A 15,009-nucleotide genomic window follows, 5' to 3' on the forward strand; every position below is an offset into this window, starting at 1 on the left:
AGGAGTGCATAGACATGTGCAGTGGCGCCCCCATACAATGCGTCACGATTAGGAACTTCTAGGGACTTCACTCACCTCATTGCGGGGGCTACTTGATTTCACATATCTCTTGTTTCTGCAGCACGACACGGGGTGATATGGAGGTATGTGTGGGGTCATTATAGAGGCGCTCCTGTATAATGTATACAGGCAAGCATTATTTGATATGCGCTGACAGCTTTCAGGCGTTCCGCCTACATCTAAATACAGTCGCCAGGGCCGAGTTACGATGCAACGACATTGGGCTTAGCTGCGAATTCCAAACGCCGTAGCCAGCCTGCATGGCGGATATGAGATGCTCATTCGTTTTTTATAGTGCTCCAAATTTCTCGTTTTCTAAAATATAATAAAGGCAGGCGTTTTAAAGTGTCCCTGCATAAATATGCGGCAGCCACCTCCGGGATCCAATTTCGTGTCCTCGTTCTGAGAAGCCGAATGCCGTTGCCAAGGCATTCAGTGAGCCGCTCAATGTTGCGGTGCTACACGCAAATTGGCGCAGCAAAAAGGGTAACTCTGAGGACGGCACATCTTGAGGGCCAATTTGGACTCTGCGATACGATCTCAAAGACTTTGTTTTTCACTCGGCATGGAATTTCAACCATCGCACAAAGAAAGTTACATCCGAGCGCTATACCAAACTCTCGCCGCGGCCGAATGGACGAGTGCTAGAAAGAAGAGAAGAACGATCTTTCGCTGGCGCTTTTCATCTTTGTCGAGAGGCACCCCGAATAGTGGTGCCTTTTATTCGACTTGTCAGAGCGAAGGCAGAATGAAGCACGGTCGCGGCTCACGAGAACCGAGCTCTTTCTCCGTCTTGGGCACGCCACAACTCTGATCTCTTTACTGTCCGTGCCCAACGAGGCGCTCTCGAAATCCTGCCTCGGGGTTCGAGGGGCGCGTCTTTTCATGGCGAGTACAAAAAAGGGAAGGAAGAGTTGCGCGATCGAGACAGAGAAATGAAACGCCCAGGGGCTCGTCCGCTGGTTTCCGGCGAAGGCCACGTGACGAGGAGCTCTGGAGGACTAGGAGATATTTCTGGGAACCACGACGTCCTAAACATAAAATGCCAATCGCTCTGCATTTCCCGCACGTAGAGTCGCTATTATTCCTTATTTGAGGCCATTTTGAATGGAAATCTTCGTAATAATTATTTCCGTGTCGAAATAGCTTGGTCATATCAGTCTGCCTCACTGCGCTAGGAAAGAGAGAAAATAGCAAAATTACTTCTGCTTAATTACGTTACCAATGCCCTTCATAATGATCACACAACGAATATAAATTGTCTCACTAATTACTGTCCACAAAAAGCAACGACACATTCCTATTAATTATGGGGACATTTAAACTCCGCCTTTAAGGATATGGCGCGAAAGCGTTAAATGCTCCCATTGTCTGGCTCCCCTTGCGGATATTCAAGCGTGTGCATGCGATTAGCTACTCATATGACGGCGAATTCCTTTCTTCGTGCCCCTTATCTCACATACACTCGTAACTCTCTTGAGCTTCCATATTATGTGCAAGAACCAACCGACGTAGACATAAGCAGTACGAACGTGCCTGAGTGGCCAGTGCAGCGTGTTTGTGTCGGGAACCAAATGTGCTGAAAGGCCATATGACGATCCACCTGAAAGGCGATGTCTTAGGTGGCGGCGTATGCTGGCTCCGCATGTGGTTTCGTGACGTCATAACCCGACGACCAATCAGTGCAGGTCCACGCCACCTGCCAACTATCCGATGCGAGAGGCATCCCCGTGATTTTTACCTAACGCTTCCCTAATGTTCCTTAATTTTCTGGAGAACAGGGCCATCAATGTTGTGCCATTAAAACATTCGAAAAAGCATTACTTTAAATTACTTTTTTATGTTTTCGTGCATGCAAAAGAACACTGCATTTAGAAGCATTTCATATTTCTTATTTTATTGGACCGCAGAAGAAACTTGGCTTCAAAATTGACGTGAAAAGTATTGGCCCGCTTTGAAGAAAGTCTGCTTGGCCATGCTGAATCGCTGTTGAGCTCACTAAAACGAAGGCAAGCTTGAGTTGCCTGCTTTTTCGACCTTGGAGATTTGGAATAGAGCGTGTACGTCACGTCACGTAAGCAGCACGAAAGGTGAAGTGAGTGCTCAAAATATGAAAGAAGAGAGCTCAATTGCTTCAGCGTAGAGATAAAATATGTTGCTGTTCTGGTGAAGGGAGCATTGTTACCACGCTGCCAGAGTTGCGTGCGTAACTCGCACCAACGCGATCTGACACGCGATTCTCCGGACATGGGCCTCGATAGTAAGTTGCCAAAGTTAGTACGCAAACGACACCGCCAATGCTACTTTGTGAAACTCTCGGGCATGAGCGAAGAAGCGCTCCTTTCAATTGTCTCTATATATTTGCACTTACTGGCATGAAAGCGCAAGTACGTGATAAATTCACTTTCTGTCAGTAGGTGTAATATATATATATATATATATATATAAGTGACTTGTGCTGTTTAACACGTGTTTTCTCAGGCTGCGGCGATTGCTTATTTGCATAATGCAGCCTCCAGGAAAGCATATCCGCGCGCTTCATCATGACTTTGTGTCATATTTGTAACCGCGTGGTATTTTAAGCATGAAATGATATTAGTTCCCACTATCGGCGACCCTGAGGCAACTTCAAAACAGAACTAGATCCAACATCCGGGCAAATATTTCCAGTCATCCGGGCAGTAAAACACAATTATCTGGGTTCCAAATGCGATTTAACGAGAAGAGCTCTCTCTCTCTCTCTCTCTCTCTCTCTCTCTCTCTCTCTCTCTCTCTCTCTCTCTCTCTCTCTCTCTCTCTCTCTCAGCCTTATACATGTAGACCGGCATAGAAACGCTAAGTGCTGCCCAAACGAGTTCCTGCCTCACTGCATTCTTGTTTTGAGACGCAATGCTGATGGCAAATTTTTGACTGGAAGAACACAAGTTTACGCTATAAGCTGTTGACATACCTCTTTTCTCAAAATCAGCAACGTGCGTGCCCAGGTCAGAAATTATTTTTTCCCCAAAATACTCTGATGTGTCCTGAAAGCCATAATTACGATCGTTAGCTAGTTATAAGCTGCTAAAAGCTGTTGTTAGTTCTCAAGCGTGTGCGTTAGTGGCATCGGGTCCAGTGTTCGATTCCAACACCTTTCTATAAAAGCAGCGCATAAACGTGAAACCCGCCCTTATAGTCACATAAATGCAGCTGACAAGACCAAAAGGCTACCGCAATGACTTTTGACTGTAGTAAGATCATCACCAATATGTACGACGCAACAGAACGAGGCGTAATGGGCGGCAGGTTTATGCGGGATTCGCCGTGAAACTGAAGTCCTGCGAAGGGCCTATTATGGACACGTCCGCGAAGGGGATATAAAATGAGGGCGACCCTTGGAGGCCCATGCAGTCATGATGCCGGTCAACTAAGGAATGTTCGTGTGGTATCGACAAATACTGAAGGAACGTGTTGACCTCTGTGCGATTTCTGTGATGTCTCTTGTCGGGCAGGCTAAGCAGAACCAGGCGTAAGGGCACGTGCTTATGCGTGAAGCTCTTTCCCGGCTTTTTGAACAAAATATATTTTTCACAAATAAAAACAAGATAACACTTTGCTACACTCACTAGACAATAAGCAGTGGCTTCCCTTTCATTTTACTGCGAATTTGAGTGATAATAAAAAAATTCCAGTAGTAATCCTAAATGGTGCCCGATTTTCACGAGTATACTAAATGGCTCCAAAATGGCTACGGTGTATAGCTTGAAATCGCAGTTTAGAGGCAGCATGCCTGAAATCGTTTCAAAGGCAATGCCAAAAGGTGCTCAAATATTATCACTTCCTGCCGCTGCCTTGCATGGAAGAGAACAATGAACGACGGACACTGAACTGGTGATGCGCTCTAACTTTTTATTAACTGGGCGAAGTTGTGTTTAAAAAAAGAAACACCTCTGTGGCAGCGATACTAGCAAGCCCGGCTGTCGGGTTTATTTTATCATTGTCGGTTTATTGCCGGGAACGCCGAGTTAAAACACAGAGACCAAACACCAAACATCTAGAAGTCGCCAGTCGGGCTCATATCATGACAGTACTCCGAGTTTGCGTCGTTTTCAAAAGTATCGTTTTCGCCATGACCTCAACTCATCTGACTGGTGAAAACGCTGGAACCGGATGTCAGTTCAGGTGGCATCACTTCCGGTACCGGTGTTTCTAACAAATCAGATGAGGGTGAAAACGGAGAAAACTACACTTCTCAAAACGACACAAACTCGAAGCATATATAGGGGTTCTCGTCGTGCTTCGAGCGGCAAAGAAAGTGATGTCGGCGGCGATATTTAGGCAGATAGAACAAAAGTCGCGAAATCATCGTGGCATTATTATCTCTAAACTAATCACAAAGTCCGCCGAAGCCCTTAGTTACGCGTCTCTCTCTGCAAGCATTCTTGACGGTCCATGACTGTGCCGCATGCGGTTAGCATACAAGCCGCGCCTTACCGCCATGATTCGCCACGTGCCACGGGGCAGACCACCCGCAGACTAGCCAGCTGGAAAAGGAGAGAGGGACATAGCAATTTTCGCAGCCAGTAACTCCAGCTGCAAACAGCACGCCGTCCGCATGGCTCAAATGGCTGAAGCAAGCAAAACCGCGGGTGAGGGTGCCAAATGCAACCGCTGCCGTCGCGGCACGTCAAGCATCCACGGATAGCACCGCGCCTGCATTCCTGTGATGCTCATCTGGCATTTTTCAGCGAGGCCACTGTAGCCAGCGAGTTCCTCGAATTTTCCCCTACGGAAATGAGATGCTCCGGTCATTTCTTCACCAAAGTCAACTGACTTCGCTAACGACTGGCTAAAGAAACTGATTTTCTTTGAGCCTAACCTTTTCGGGCTGCTTTGCTAATTTTCGCACCCGCCTAACGTCACTTGAAATAAATTTATTGAATAATTAAAAACGAGTTAAGAATATTACATTTTGCGCTTAGCGGGAAAAATCGCCCCGACGCGACGCTTTGATCCCAAATCTGTGCTTTCGGCCATGCACTAGCCAAGGCAAATTTTTAATTAATTAATTTGTTTGCAGAAAAAGAAAGGCGCAGTATCTGCCACCTATTTTGTGGACACCTAAAACGCGCAAGTAAGGGAAGTTATGAATGTGGGAGTGAAAAAGAGCAAGTGCCGCGCCGTATTGGACGGCAGCGGAAATATTACGACCACATGGGGATCTTTAACGTTCAGTTTAGATCGCGAGTCGGGTCGTGCGGAGACCCAGGAGGCCTATAGGTGCCTCACGTTCTTCGTAAAATAAAGTTTTATCCCCCTCCTTTAACGTTCACTGACATCGCACAGCACATGGACGCCTTTATGTTTCGCTTCCATCTAAACGCGGCTACCTTGCTTGGGTTCGAACCCGTGTTGTCCGGAGTGTAGCCGAGCGTCATTGAACCACCGCGGCGGGTGAAAGGGGTAACTTTTTCTCGCTTAGGTCATCATCATCGTCATCATCAGCCTGACTATACCCACTGCAGGGCGAAGGCCTCTCCCATATTTCTCCAATTAACCCGGTTCTGTGCTAGCTGCGAACTTCTTAACCTCATCCGCCCACCTAATTATCTGCCGCCCCCTGGTACGCTTTCCTTCCCTTGGAGTCCAGTTTGTTACCTTAAGTGACCATCGGTTATCCTCTCTTCGCACTACATGTCCTGCCCATGTCCATTTCTTCTTCTTAATTTCCACTAGAATGTCAGTAACTAGTTATTTCTCTGACCTACTCACGCTTCCTATCTCTTAATGTCACCCCTACCATTTTTCGTTCCATAGCCCTCTGCGTTGCCCTCAATTAAGTAGAACTCTCTTGGTTAACCTCCACGTTTCAGCCCCATAGGTGAGTACAGGTAAGATGCAACTGTTGTATACTTTCCTCATGAGCGATACCGGTAAGCTGCTATTCATAATCTGAGAGTGCTTGCCAAATGCGCTCCATCCCAATCTTATTCTTCTTGTTATTTCCTTTTCATGGTCCGGATCTGCGGTTACTACCTGTCCTAAGAAGACATATTCGCCAACTACTTCCAGTGATTCGCTACCTAACGTAAACTGCTGTTCCTTCCTGAGGCTGTTAAACATTACTTTAGTCTTCTACATATTGATTTTCAAGCCTTTCTACTTTTCCTGTCTAGGTCACCATTCATTCCTTGCAATTCATCTCCTGAGTTACTTAGCAAGGCAATGTCATTAGCAAGTCGCAGATTACTGAGGTATGATATCCATCTACCCTTATCCCTAACTGCTTCCATTCCAAGTCTCTGAATACTTCCTCTAAGTGAGCTGTGAATAGTACTGTGGAGATTGTGTCTCCTTGCCTAACACCTTTCTTTATGGAAATTTTGTGACTTTCTTTATGCAGAACTATGGTTGCTGTGCAGCCACTATATATATCTTCCAGCACTTTCACGTACGTCTCGTCTACCCCCTGATTTCGCAATGTCTGCATCACCGACGAGGTTTCAACTGAGTCAAATGCTTTTTCGTAATCAATGAATGCTATGTATTAGGGCTGGTTATAATCCGAGCATTTTTCTATCACCTGACTGATGGTATGGATATGATCGATATTAGAGTACCGTTTCCGAAAACCTGCTTGATTCTTTGCTTGATTGCAGTCTAAAGGAGTCCTGATTCTATTAGCGATTACCTTAGTAAATACCTTATACGTAACAGACACTAAGCTGATTGGTCTGTAATTGTTACGGTCCTTAGAGTTCCCTTTCGGGTACCGTCAATGACACCAGGCACTGCGTATATAGGGTGGCCAGTTTTTCAAGCACGACATCCCCCACGCCCCTTCAACAAATCTGCAGTTACCTGATCCTCTCCAGCTGATTTCCCCCTTTTCATAGTTTCTAATGCTTTCTTGACCTCGTCCTTCGTCACTGGTGGAACGTCTGACTGTTTTCCCTACCGCCGATTTCATTACATTCCTGGCTACTTTGGCTACTGTAGAGATCAGCATAGAACTCCTCAGCTACTTTGACTATCTTGTCCATATTTAAGATGACGTTTCCCGCCTTGTCCCTTAGCACATACATCTGATTTCTGCCTCGCTTAGGTAATACTGATCAACTCTGTGCTAGTGCAACCTTCCAGACGCGTCCGCCGAGCGATGCGCACACGCGGTGCTGCGTTCACGAACACTCGGGTGTATAACACCGTTCCGGGGAGACTGAGCACAACTCTGCAGACAAGCTGCATAGCTTTGTAATCGCGAGCAGTTTGATTTTAAGCTAGCCTTCCGTGCCAATATTGGGGTAGTCGGGGCAGAGTTATTTTTTTTTTTATTGTTGCAAAGCACTCGCAGGCCGCAATGGTAGCGTTTGGCTGGTGGCCCGGGGCTCAGCGGAAAACATCAGAAGGCACCAGTAAAAGACGAGGCTTCGTCTAACAGCAGTTCAGTTCAGTCGTTCAGTCGAATCCGACTCTTCGTGACCCTATGGACCATGTCACGCCACGCTTTCCGGTCTCTCACTATCTTCCTAACACCACACAACTTCATCTGCAGTGCCTCGAGGATGCCATCTAACCATCGCGTTCGCTGCCTACCCCTTCTCCGGTGACCCTCAACCTTTCCCAACATCAAATCTTTCTCCAGCGACTCCTCTCTTCTCATCAGATGACCAAAGTAGCTGAGCTTTAACTTTAGAATTTGACACGCCAATGAGCAGTCAGGGTTTATGGTCGACAATATTGACTGATTTGATCTTCTGGCAGTCCAAGGAACTCTCAAGAGTCTTCGCCAGCACCACAATTCAAACGCGTCAATTCTTCGGCGGTCAGCCTTTTTCACAGTCTAACTCTCGCATCCATACATCAACAACTGGAAAGACCATAGCACGAGTTATACGGATCTTGGTTGGCAGACTAATGTCTCTGCTCTTTACTAGGCGGTCAAGGCAACAACGCAACGGCAGCAACGTTTTATTATTGCGTAGCGCAAATGCGGTCAGACAAGCACGCCCAAGAGAGAAAAGAGATACATTAACACAGCAGGTCATCGACTTCGAATCTCTTCAGGCTGTAGCGACCACCGCTTAAATCGTCAGCCCATCTGTGTGGCGTAGATCGCTCCACTCAGGAGATTTCGTCACTCGGCTATCATCACCTGAGAGCCAGGCGGGAGTGCGGCGATTCGTTGTGAGTTTCGCTTTGACCATGTCCTCGCTGATTGCCGTCGTATCAGTACGCAATGCGCACTGCAGTCATTTCGCCTGCAATCCGGCCTGAAAGCGCCACAGCGGAGCGTTCTACGTCGGGCGTGCCCTCTGACGCCATGTTACGATGTGAAACCGCCTGTCAGGCCGATATCTGTGGGGCTTGTAACGAGCCCTATAAGCTTTCTAAGATTTCTTTTTTCTCGGCTACAATATTTAGAGGACGAGCTCCAATTCTGCAAGTACAACGTACGTCCTAAAACAAAAATTTCACCTAACGTCTTTATTTATTTAGCGTACTAATTGAAGCATTCTGCCCCTTACCTGGCGTCTTCATAGGCCCCAAAGTACCGAATAAAGTCCCAGGTGTAAAATAAACCTGGAGCCAGTTACCCCCTTTCTTTTTTTTTTTTTTTTGTAATTTTGGACCCTCTAAAAAAGCATCCGGTATATGTTAGCCATCCTATCCTATACAGCATCGATACTTCTGTGGCATGCGAAGTTGCGCCAAGCGTTAACAATGCATGGTCACTTTCACGGTACATCTATAGTACAAACGTCGTTTTCATGCAAAAGCCTGGTAAAAAATAATGCCTTAGCCAACAAATTTTGCTCCCTGATACTGCAGCTAAACTCGCATATAGATGTATACAGCTTCAACTTCAGTGTAACATTCTTCTCTATAAATGCTCTGCCAGAGGAATGTGAGATGAACGATGACCTATGCAAATGCTGAAGACTGCCTACTCCCCGTTACCCCCATTCATGGCATTGATCCTTCCAGTCAATAAAAACGTTTCAACGCAACTCAACTGCCAGATCGATGCATATATGGCGCTGCGGACCGACGAATGCCTGGAGCTGTACAACAGAGCCTTTTCGTCGATTTTCACTCCGAAAGAACTAGCAATAATGCGACCGTTCTCCGGGCAGTAATATCACGATGCTTCTATGACAGCGAGGCCATAGTGCGCGTACCTGCGAACATGCTGTGGCGAGGTTTTGCACCACCCTAGAGCAATGGTGAATGATTGCCCGACTTATTTACTCCGGTCTGGGATACGGCGCACGAACCTTTCGGCATGTGCGTTCCTTCTACCTCTTTTGCAGCAGCCATACTCCCTATTACTATTTTTACCATTACAAATACTGCTTTATACTACTGTTACGGCGCAACAGTCGTGCTGAACGTGCATGTTTCTCTCGCTGCGCACAACATGACAGAGCCTTTAGCACATAAAGTCGTCGCCTGCAGCTGACGCCGACCATTTTGGGCTATAAATCAGAAAAACGAATAACAAATTCGGGGGAAAGTCCGCCTCTAAGGATATGACGCAACTGAGTTAATTGCTCCGGTTTGCTGCTCCCCTTGCGGATATTCGATGGGATATTAAATGTACTTTAATTGCTCCTTGTTTAATCATTAATTTCTTAATCGGTTCCTCTGTCATCCCACACATTCCCATTAGCATACAGCGTTAAGCTGCGACAACGCGACATAAATATACAGAAAGCGCTTTTGAATCGAGCCGTGCCTGGTGTATAGTGTGTCGGACTCGGGATTCAAGGCTCTGGGGTTCGATCCCCATCTAATAGGAGCCACTCGAACCGCTGCCACCTCGGCCGTGTCATGTGGCTTCGCAACGTCACGCAACCTGCCAACCAATCTGTGTACGCCGGCTATATCACCTGCCAACTATGCCAACTGCCAGTGGCAGGATGTTTCGCTCACAGTGTTGGCAATTAACGGCATCGCCGACGCTGGGATTTTCGCTGAAAGGGGTGTTCGTGAAACCATTTAATATTATTGTATGTATACAGAGAGGTGCTGGGTGCAATGACCTGAAAGGTGGGAGCCTGAACGTTGTCGCTTTAAAGTAATGGCGCAGTGACACGTATAGAAAATAAAATAAACGGCGCGCAGGTAATCACCCCTCTGTCAGCACACATTATCAGCGCTTCCGCGTGCTGCTGATGCAGTTCGAAAGTTTCAGCACAGAGAAGTTCCAGCGAAGGTTTTTCGGAGTGAGCTAGGGTGCTATCCGTGCAATTCCAGTGGCTGCAGGTGCGGTGGCGGACTTGGCTGTTTTGTCCACTGTGACCACTGTGCTGACTGACCCCTAGCGGCCGGGAAAAACACACTGCTGCTTCTTCGCTGTCCCAGCCCGGCCAAAAGTTTATGCACTGCACAAGCGGTGAAGAAAGAAACGTAGCGCACGGAATGATCTTTTCTATGTCCGAATGAAAGCGAAATCGTTTTTTTGAGCCTGATTGACATTGGTGTCTGCTCGGCCGTGCTTCAGCGCGTTCTCTGTGTTGTCCGCGCAGCCGCCCTGACGACGAGCGGCGCGGCGGCGGCGGCGGAGGAGCCCCCCGTGAGCGCCGTGCTGGTGCGCTGGAGCCCGCCGGCCGTGCTCGTCCGCTGGCGCTACCGGAACTACGAAGAGGAGGGGCTGCATTTCCGAGTGTTCTACCAGGGCGTCCACGACAGGTGCGTGCTCTGTGCCATTCTGCGACTGTCCGTTGGGGTTTAACGAAGCCTGCAGATCTGCCACAGGTAGAATGGACTCTCGCCATTCTGAGATCAGAACGCCAAAAAGACCAAACCAACAAGAGATCGACATTTAGAGTGTTGTTACCGTATACCGTTGTCACCCTGCGTGCGCAGACGTTCTAGGTGTGGCAAGTCAGATGCAGATCTGCCTGGCTCCCCGCGGCCACCTGCGCATGCGCTAGCGGTACATATAGAGGTACACTATACGATCTTCACTGAATCGGCACAGCTAGGATTGCCCGTAAATCGAGGCACGCTAAATGTGCAATGGGAGCCCGATCAGTCTCCAAGTCTTACCAGGCATCTCCATGGCCATACACTACGTTCGGGGACCAGTAACGGCGAGTGCCCCAAGCAGAAAAGGCGCAGTGAGACAGTGCACTGCGGCGTCAAAGCCATCTTCAAAAAGTATGTATGAATACAGCTGCCGCTGTCAGTCGTGGTGCACTATATAGGCGACAATGTGTGATTTTGTCTGTACGACATTCCTGGGATTTGTATTCCCCCGAGGACAGTCAAGCCCTGCCGGCGTGCGGCAGGGATAAAGAATAGCCAGGCGACGCCTTTCACCCGACTTAACCCACCTACGGCAGTCTGTATACCACTGCTACGGTGGGTGCAGGATAGGAGTGCCCGGGTTCGCACCCAACAGCCGACGCCTGCGTTTTGATGGAGGCGAAACAGAGAGGCTTCCGTGTGCTGTGCGATGTCATTGCCAGTGCACATTAAAGTTCCCTATTTGGTCAACATTACCCGCAGCCCTCTACTACGGCACCTCTATCTCTCCTTACACTTTCCCTTCAACATTCCTCCCTTCCATTACGACGCGGTTCAATTGTCTACTGAAAATTGTGACAGATACTGCACATTCCCTTTCCTATAATTATCTCTGTAATTTTTGTACTCTGCCAGCGATTATAGGTTGTCCGAAGCGTCTTGTAGCACATTCCATAGTCGTATGAAATGCGAGAAATGAATTTTAGGAAAATGAAAGGTGAAATAACTTGTTCACTTCTCTTAGACACTTCAACCACATCGTGAGAGGAGGCAGTATGTTGGGAGCAAAAAAATGATTACGGTTTATCGAGTCTGAGGTCCTAAAGAAAGTCAGGCATTCGAGGTGGGCTTCTAGTAATGTCTAACACCGGGTCTCTTTGACGTGCTTTGGCACCGCAATGTACACTGGCGAATTACGGCCTCCAGGAAACGCGGCCGATATAGACGTTCGAAATGCAGAAAGAGATGCAAGTAATCGAATGCTCAGGGAGTATTCTGGCCCCATGGGGATCTTTCTTGTGCAGTGACATATCACACAGCAGAATGGCGTCATGAGTGAAGGCGCTGCCTTCGCCGTGAGGAAACGGAGGAAAGAAGCAAAAGTTCGAAGAGAAAGAATTGCAGGAACGTGGCACCTATAACTGGGGCGCGTGCCCAGAGTTTAACTTCACCTCACCAGCATTTAAGATAAGAGCCGCTCTTCTAACGTGTCTCTTCTTTGGTACTCAAAGGCGTTGTAACTACAAATCGATGGCACGACGCGCGACTACACAATTAACGACTCCAAATTGAGAAGAACGTGGCGAGAATGCCATTGCTTAAAGAACGCACCCAATCTGATCGTGAAATATAACCACTCTGCCAATAACACTATAGGCTAAGTACACGACTAAACGAAACGCAGCTGTGTAAAACCACGCAAGAGTACAGAAAACAATGGCTACGATCGCACGCAACAACATCGATATTGCCAAACAAAAGACACGGGAGCCCACATATCACGCTTATCCGAAAGCCTTTTATCCCCAAAAGCGGGGACAAGGCCGTCAAAGGACATTGCGGGGCGGATGGACTCGGTGCACAAACAAGGGCACAACAGAAACCACCGAAACAAGAGTGGCAGGGACGACACATAAGATCTCTCGTTATAGCAGACAAGATAATTACATTCCCCCTCCGCTCGTGCTGTCGCTGCTGTTTTGCTGTGAGGTGTGCACTCTGAGGTGCAGACAGGGCGGAGCCATTACCTTAATATCTGGGCCCGTTCATTGACGACCCCTGCAGTGGATTTCTTAATGTGCTGTATTGCAAGCATTTTTCTAGGTGTGGAGGTCATCTGAAAGGTGCGATGCAGTGACCACATAATGGTGAGTTTTCGAATTAGCCTAAATTTCAACAGCGAGAGAGATAAACTAGTAAGAACGAAGCCCACCAAGAAACTAGCAGTAAGAGAAAAGCTATAAGAATTCATGGTCTCGCCGCAGAATAGGTATTCGACTTTAACCGAGAAAGATGACCTTAGTGAAGGAGCAGTGAAGGATAATTTCAAAGATGTCGTCCCTGAGTGCGCGGCAGTAGTAGGCGGTAGAATAGTATGACAGGATAGAGATAAATTATCTAAGGAGACTGAAGATGTGATTAAGAAAGCCGAATCATGAAAGCTTACAAACCAATAGACAAGGTAGGACTGACGGAACTATTAAAGCTAATAAACAAGTGTAAACTGTTCGACATAACGAAATAAAACCTGGAGATAATAGAGCACGTAATAAAGACAAGTGATAGCCCGAGCACGACCAAGAGGAAAGTAAGCAGAGGCAAAAATCAGATATGTGCTCTAAACGACAAGGCTAGCAATGCTAAATTAACAATACAGATGTGATGGATAATCAGAGTAGTCAAGGCGTTCTATGCTGATTTGTAGAGTAGCCGATGTAGCTAAGACGTAATGAGAATAGCAGTAACGCAGAAGAATCAAACTTTTCCCCGGTAACAAAGCACATAGCAAAGAAAGCATTACAATCAATCTAAACTTAGAAAGCACCTGGGGAAGATTAGGTAACTTCATATTTTTAAAAGACCATGCATGGAAATATTGTTTTAGTAAAGCTGGCCACCATGTACACGCAATGCCTCATGACCTCAGGAATACTGGGAGCATGTAAGAACGCTAATATTATCATAATCCATAAAGAAGGGAACGTCAAGAACTTGAAACAAACCGACTGATCAGCTCGCTATCGGTTGTGCATAACATATATACTAAGATATCAGCGCAACCTTACACTTCAATCAACAAAAAGATCAACAGAGTTTTGTAAATACGGATTAAATCCACACTTTCAATCAGATGATATAAAAATGCTCGGAATACAACCAACCCTTACATAGCATTCAGTGATTACGAAATAGAATCTTCACCCAGTCGAAGTCTCACCAGTCTTTCAGCCGTTGCGAAATCACGGTGTAAACGAGCCATATGTGAAAGGACCAGAAGATATCTACAATGGCTGTACTGCAACCATAAGATCATAGGCAAGGGCACACGACCTCTCCAGTACTATTCAGTTATAATTATCGACGTATAACTGGAGGAACGTATGTTCCTAGGTTCGAATCCATGTCTCCAGCTAGCCGCCAACTTGGCTTTTTTGACATTCGAATATTCTAATAAAAGTTTTACTGTAGATTCTCCTCTCCGTCCTGACGCATTCTACAAAATTTGGGCGCCGTACGATAATCCGTTCGCGCGCAACACAACTGTACAATATGCTGTTTTCGTGGCTTAAGTTGAGACTATTTCTGCCGGCAACACTGAGTTTCTGACGTCACAAACAGTATACCGGCGTTACTGTCCACTTCCCGCATGATTATGAAATTGTGAGGCTTATATTGAACTACTTGAAATATTTTATGCAATGCTTCACGATTTCCATACTTTATTTTCACCATCCAACGCCCGTACGAGTGTTTTTCTAATACTGAGTGTGACGTCACCATTTCGTCACCTGGGACGTCGTTTCTGGCCGTGAAAGCAGTTTCGGTTTCGATTTGCTGTTTTTTTTCTTTTTAAAAATACTTCTAATTGGAATTTCGAAATACGGTTTTTTGTGTTCGAGTCAGGACGTGCCGAGGAATGTAGTTCAACCAAAAACACAGATTGATGGAAAAACCACCGGAGTTGACCTTTAAGGTTGCACAAAGGACGGCTGCATCGAATATTGATCTGAAATCACGTGCGTGCTTTCGACAGATTTAGATCCCGAGGGCCTGCAAAAGTATTTATTTTTATTTCTTTGCCTCCTGATGGATTTTGCGTTACACCAGACCCTTATGCTAGCGCTTAAGTTAGGGTGCATACATAAGCTCCGCCCTCAAGTGTATGATAGGACAGCGTTAATGCCTCCTGTTTGCCGACTCTCTTTGCGGCTTCTC

General features: G+C 46.8%; 1 protein-coding gene across 1 annotated transcript in view; it reads left to right on the forward strand.

The window, feature by feature from the left end:
• The first annotated feature begins 2,307 nt into the window (after positions 1-2,307).
• Positions 2,308-15,009, forward strand: part of LOC146190986 (uncharacterized) — a 32,773-nt gene continuing 20,071 nt past the window's right edge. The window contains exons 1-2 of the mRNA XM_084600263.1: positions 2,308-2,320; positions 10,572-10,734. Of these exons, the coding sequence (XP_084456389.1) occupies positions 2,308-2,320; positions 10,572-10,734 (176 nt within the window). The remainder of the gene's footprint in view (positions 2,321-10,571; positions 10,735-15,009) is intronic.

Source organism: Amblyomma maculatum, chromosome 4, assembly GCF_055883805.1.
Source record: "Amblyomma maculatum isolate TAMU_Amacu chromosome 4, ASM5588380v1, whole genome shotgun sequence".
Lineage (NCBI taxonomy): Eukaryota > Metazoa > Arthropoda > Arachnida > Ixodida > Ixodidae > Amblyomma > Amblyomma maculatum.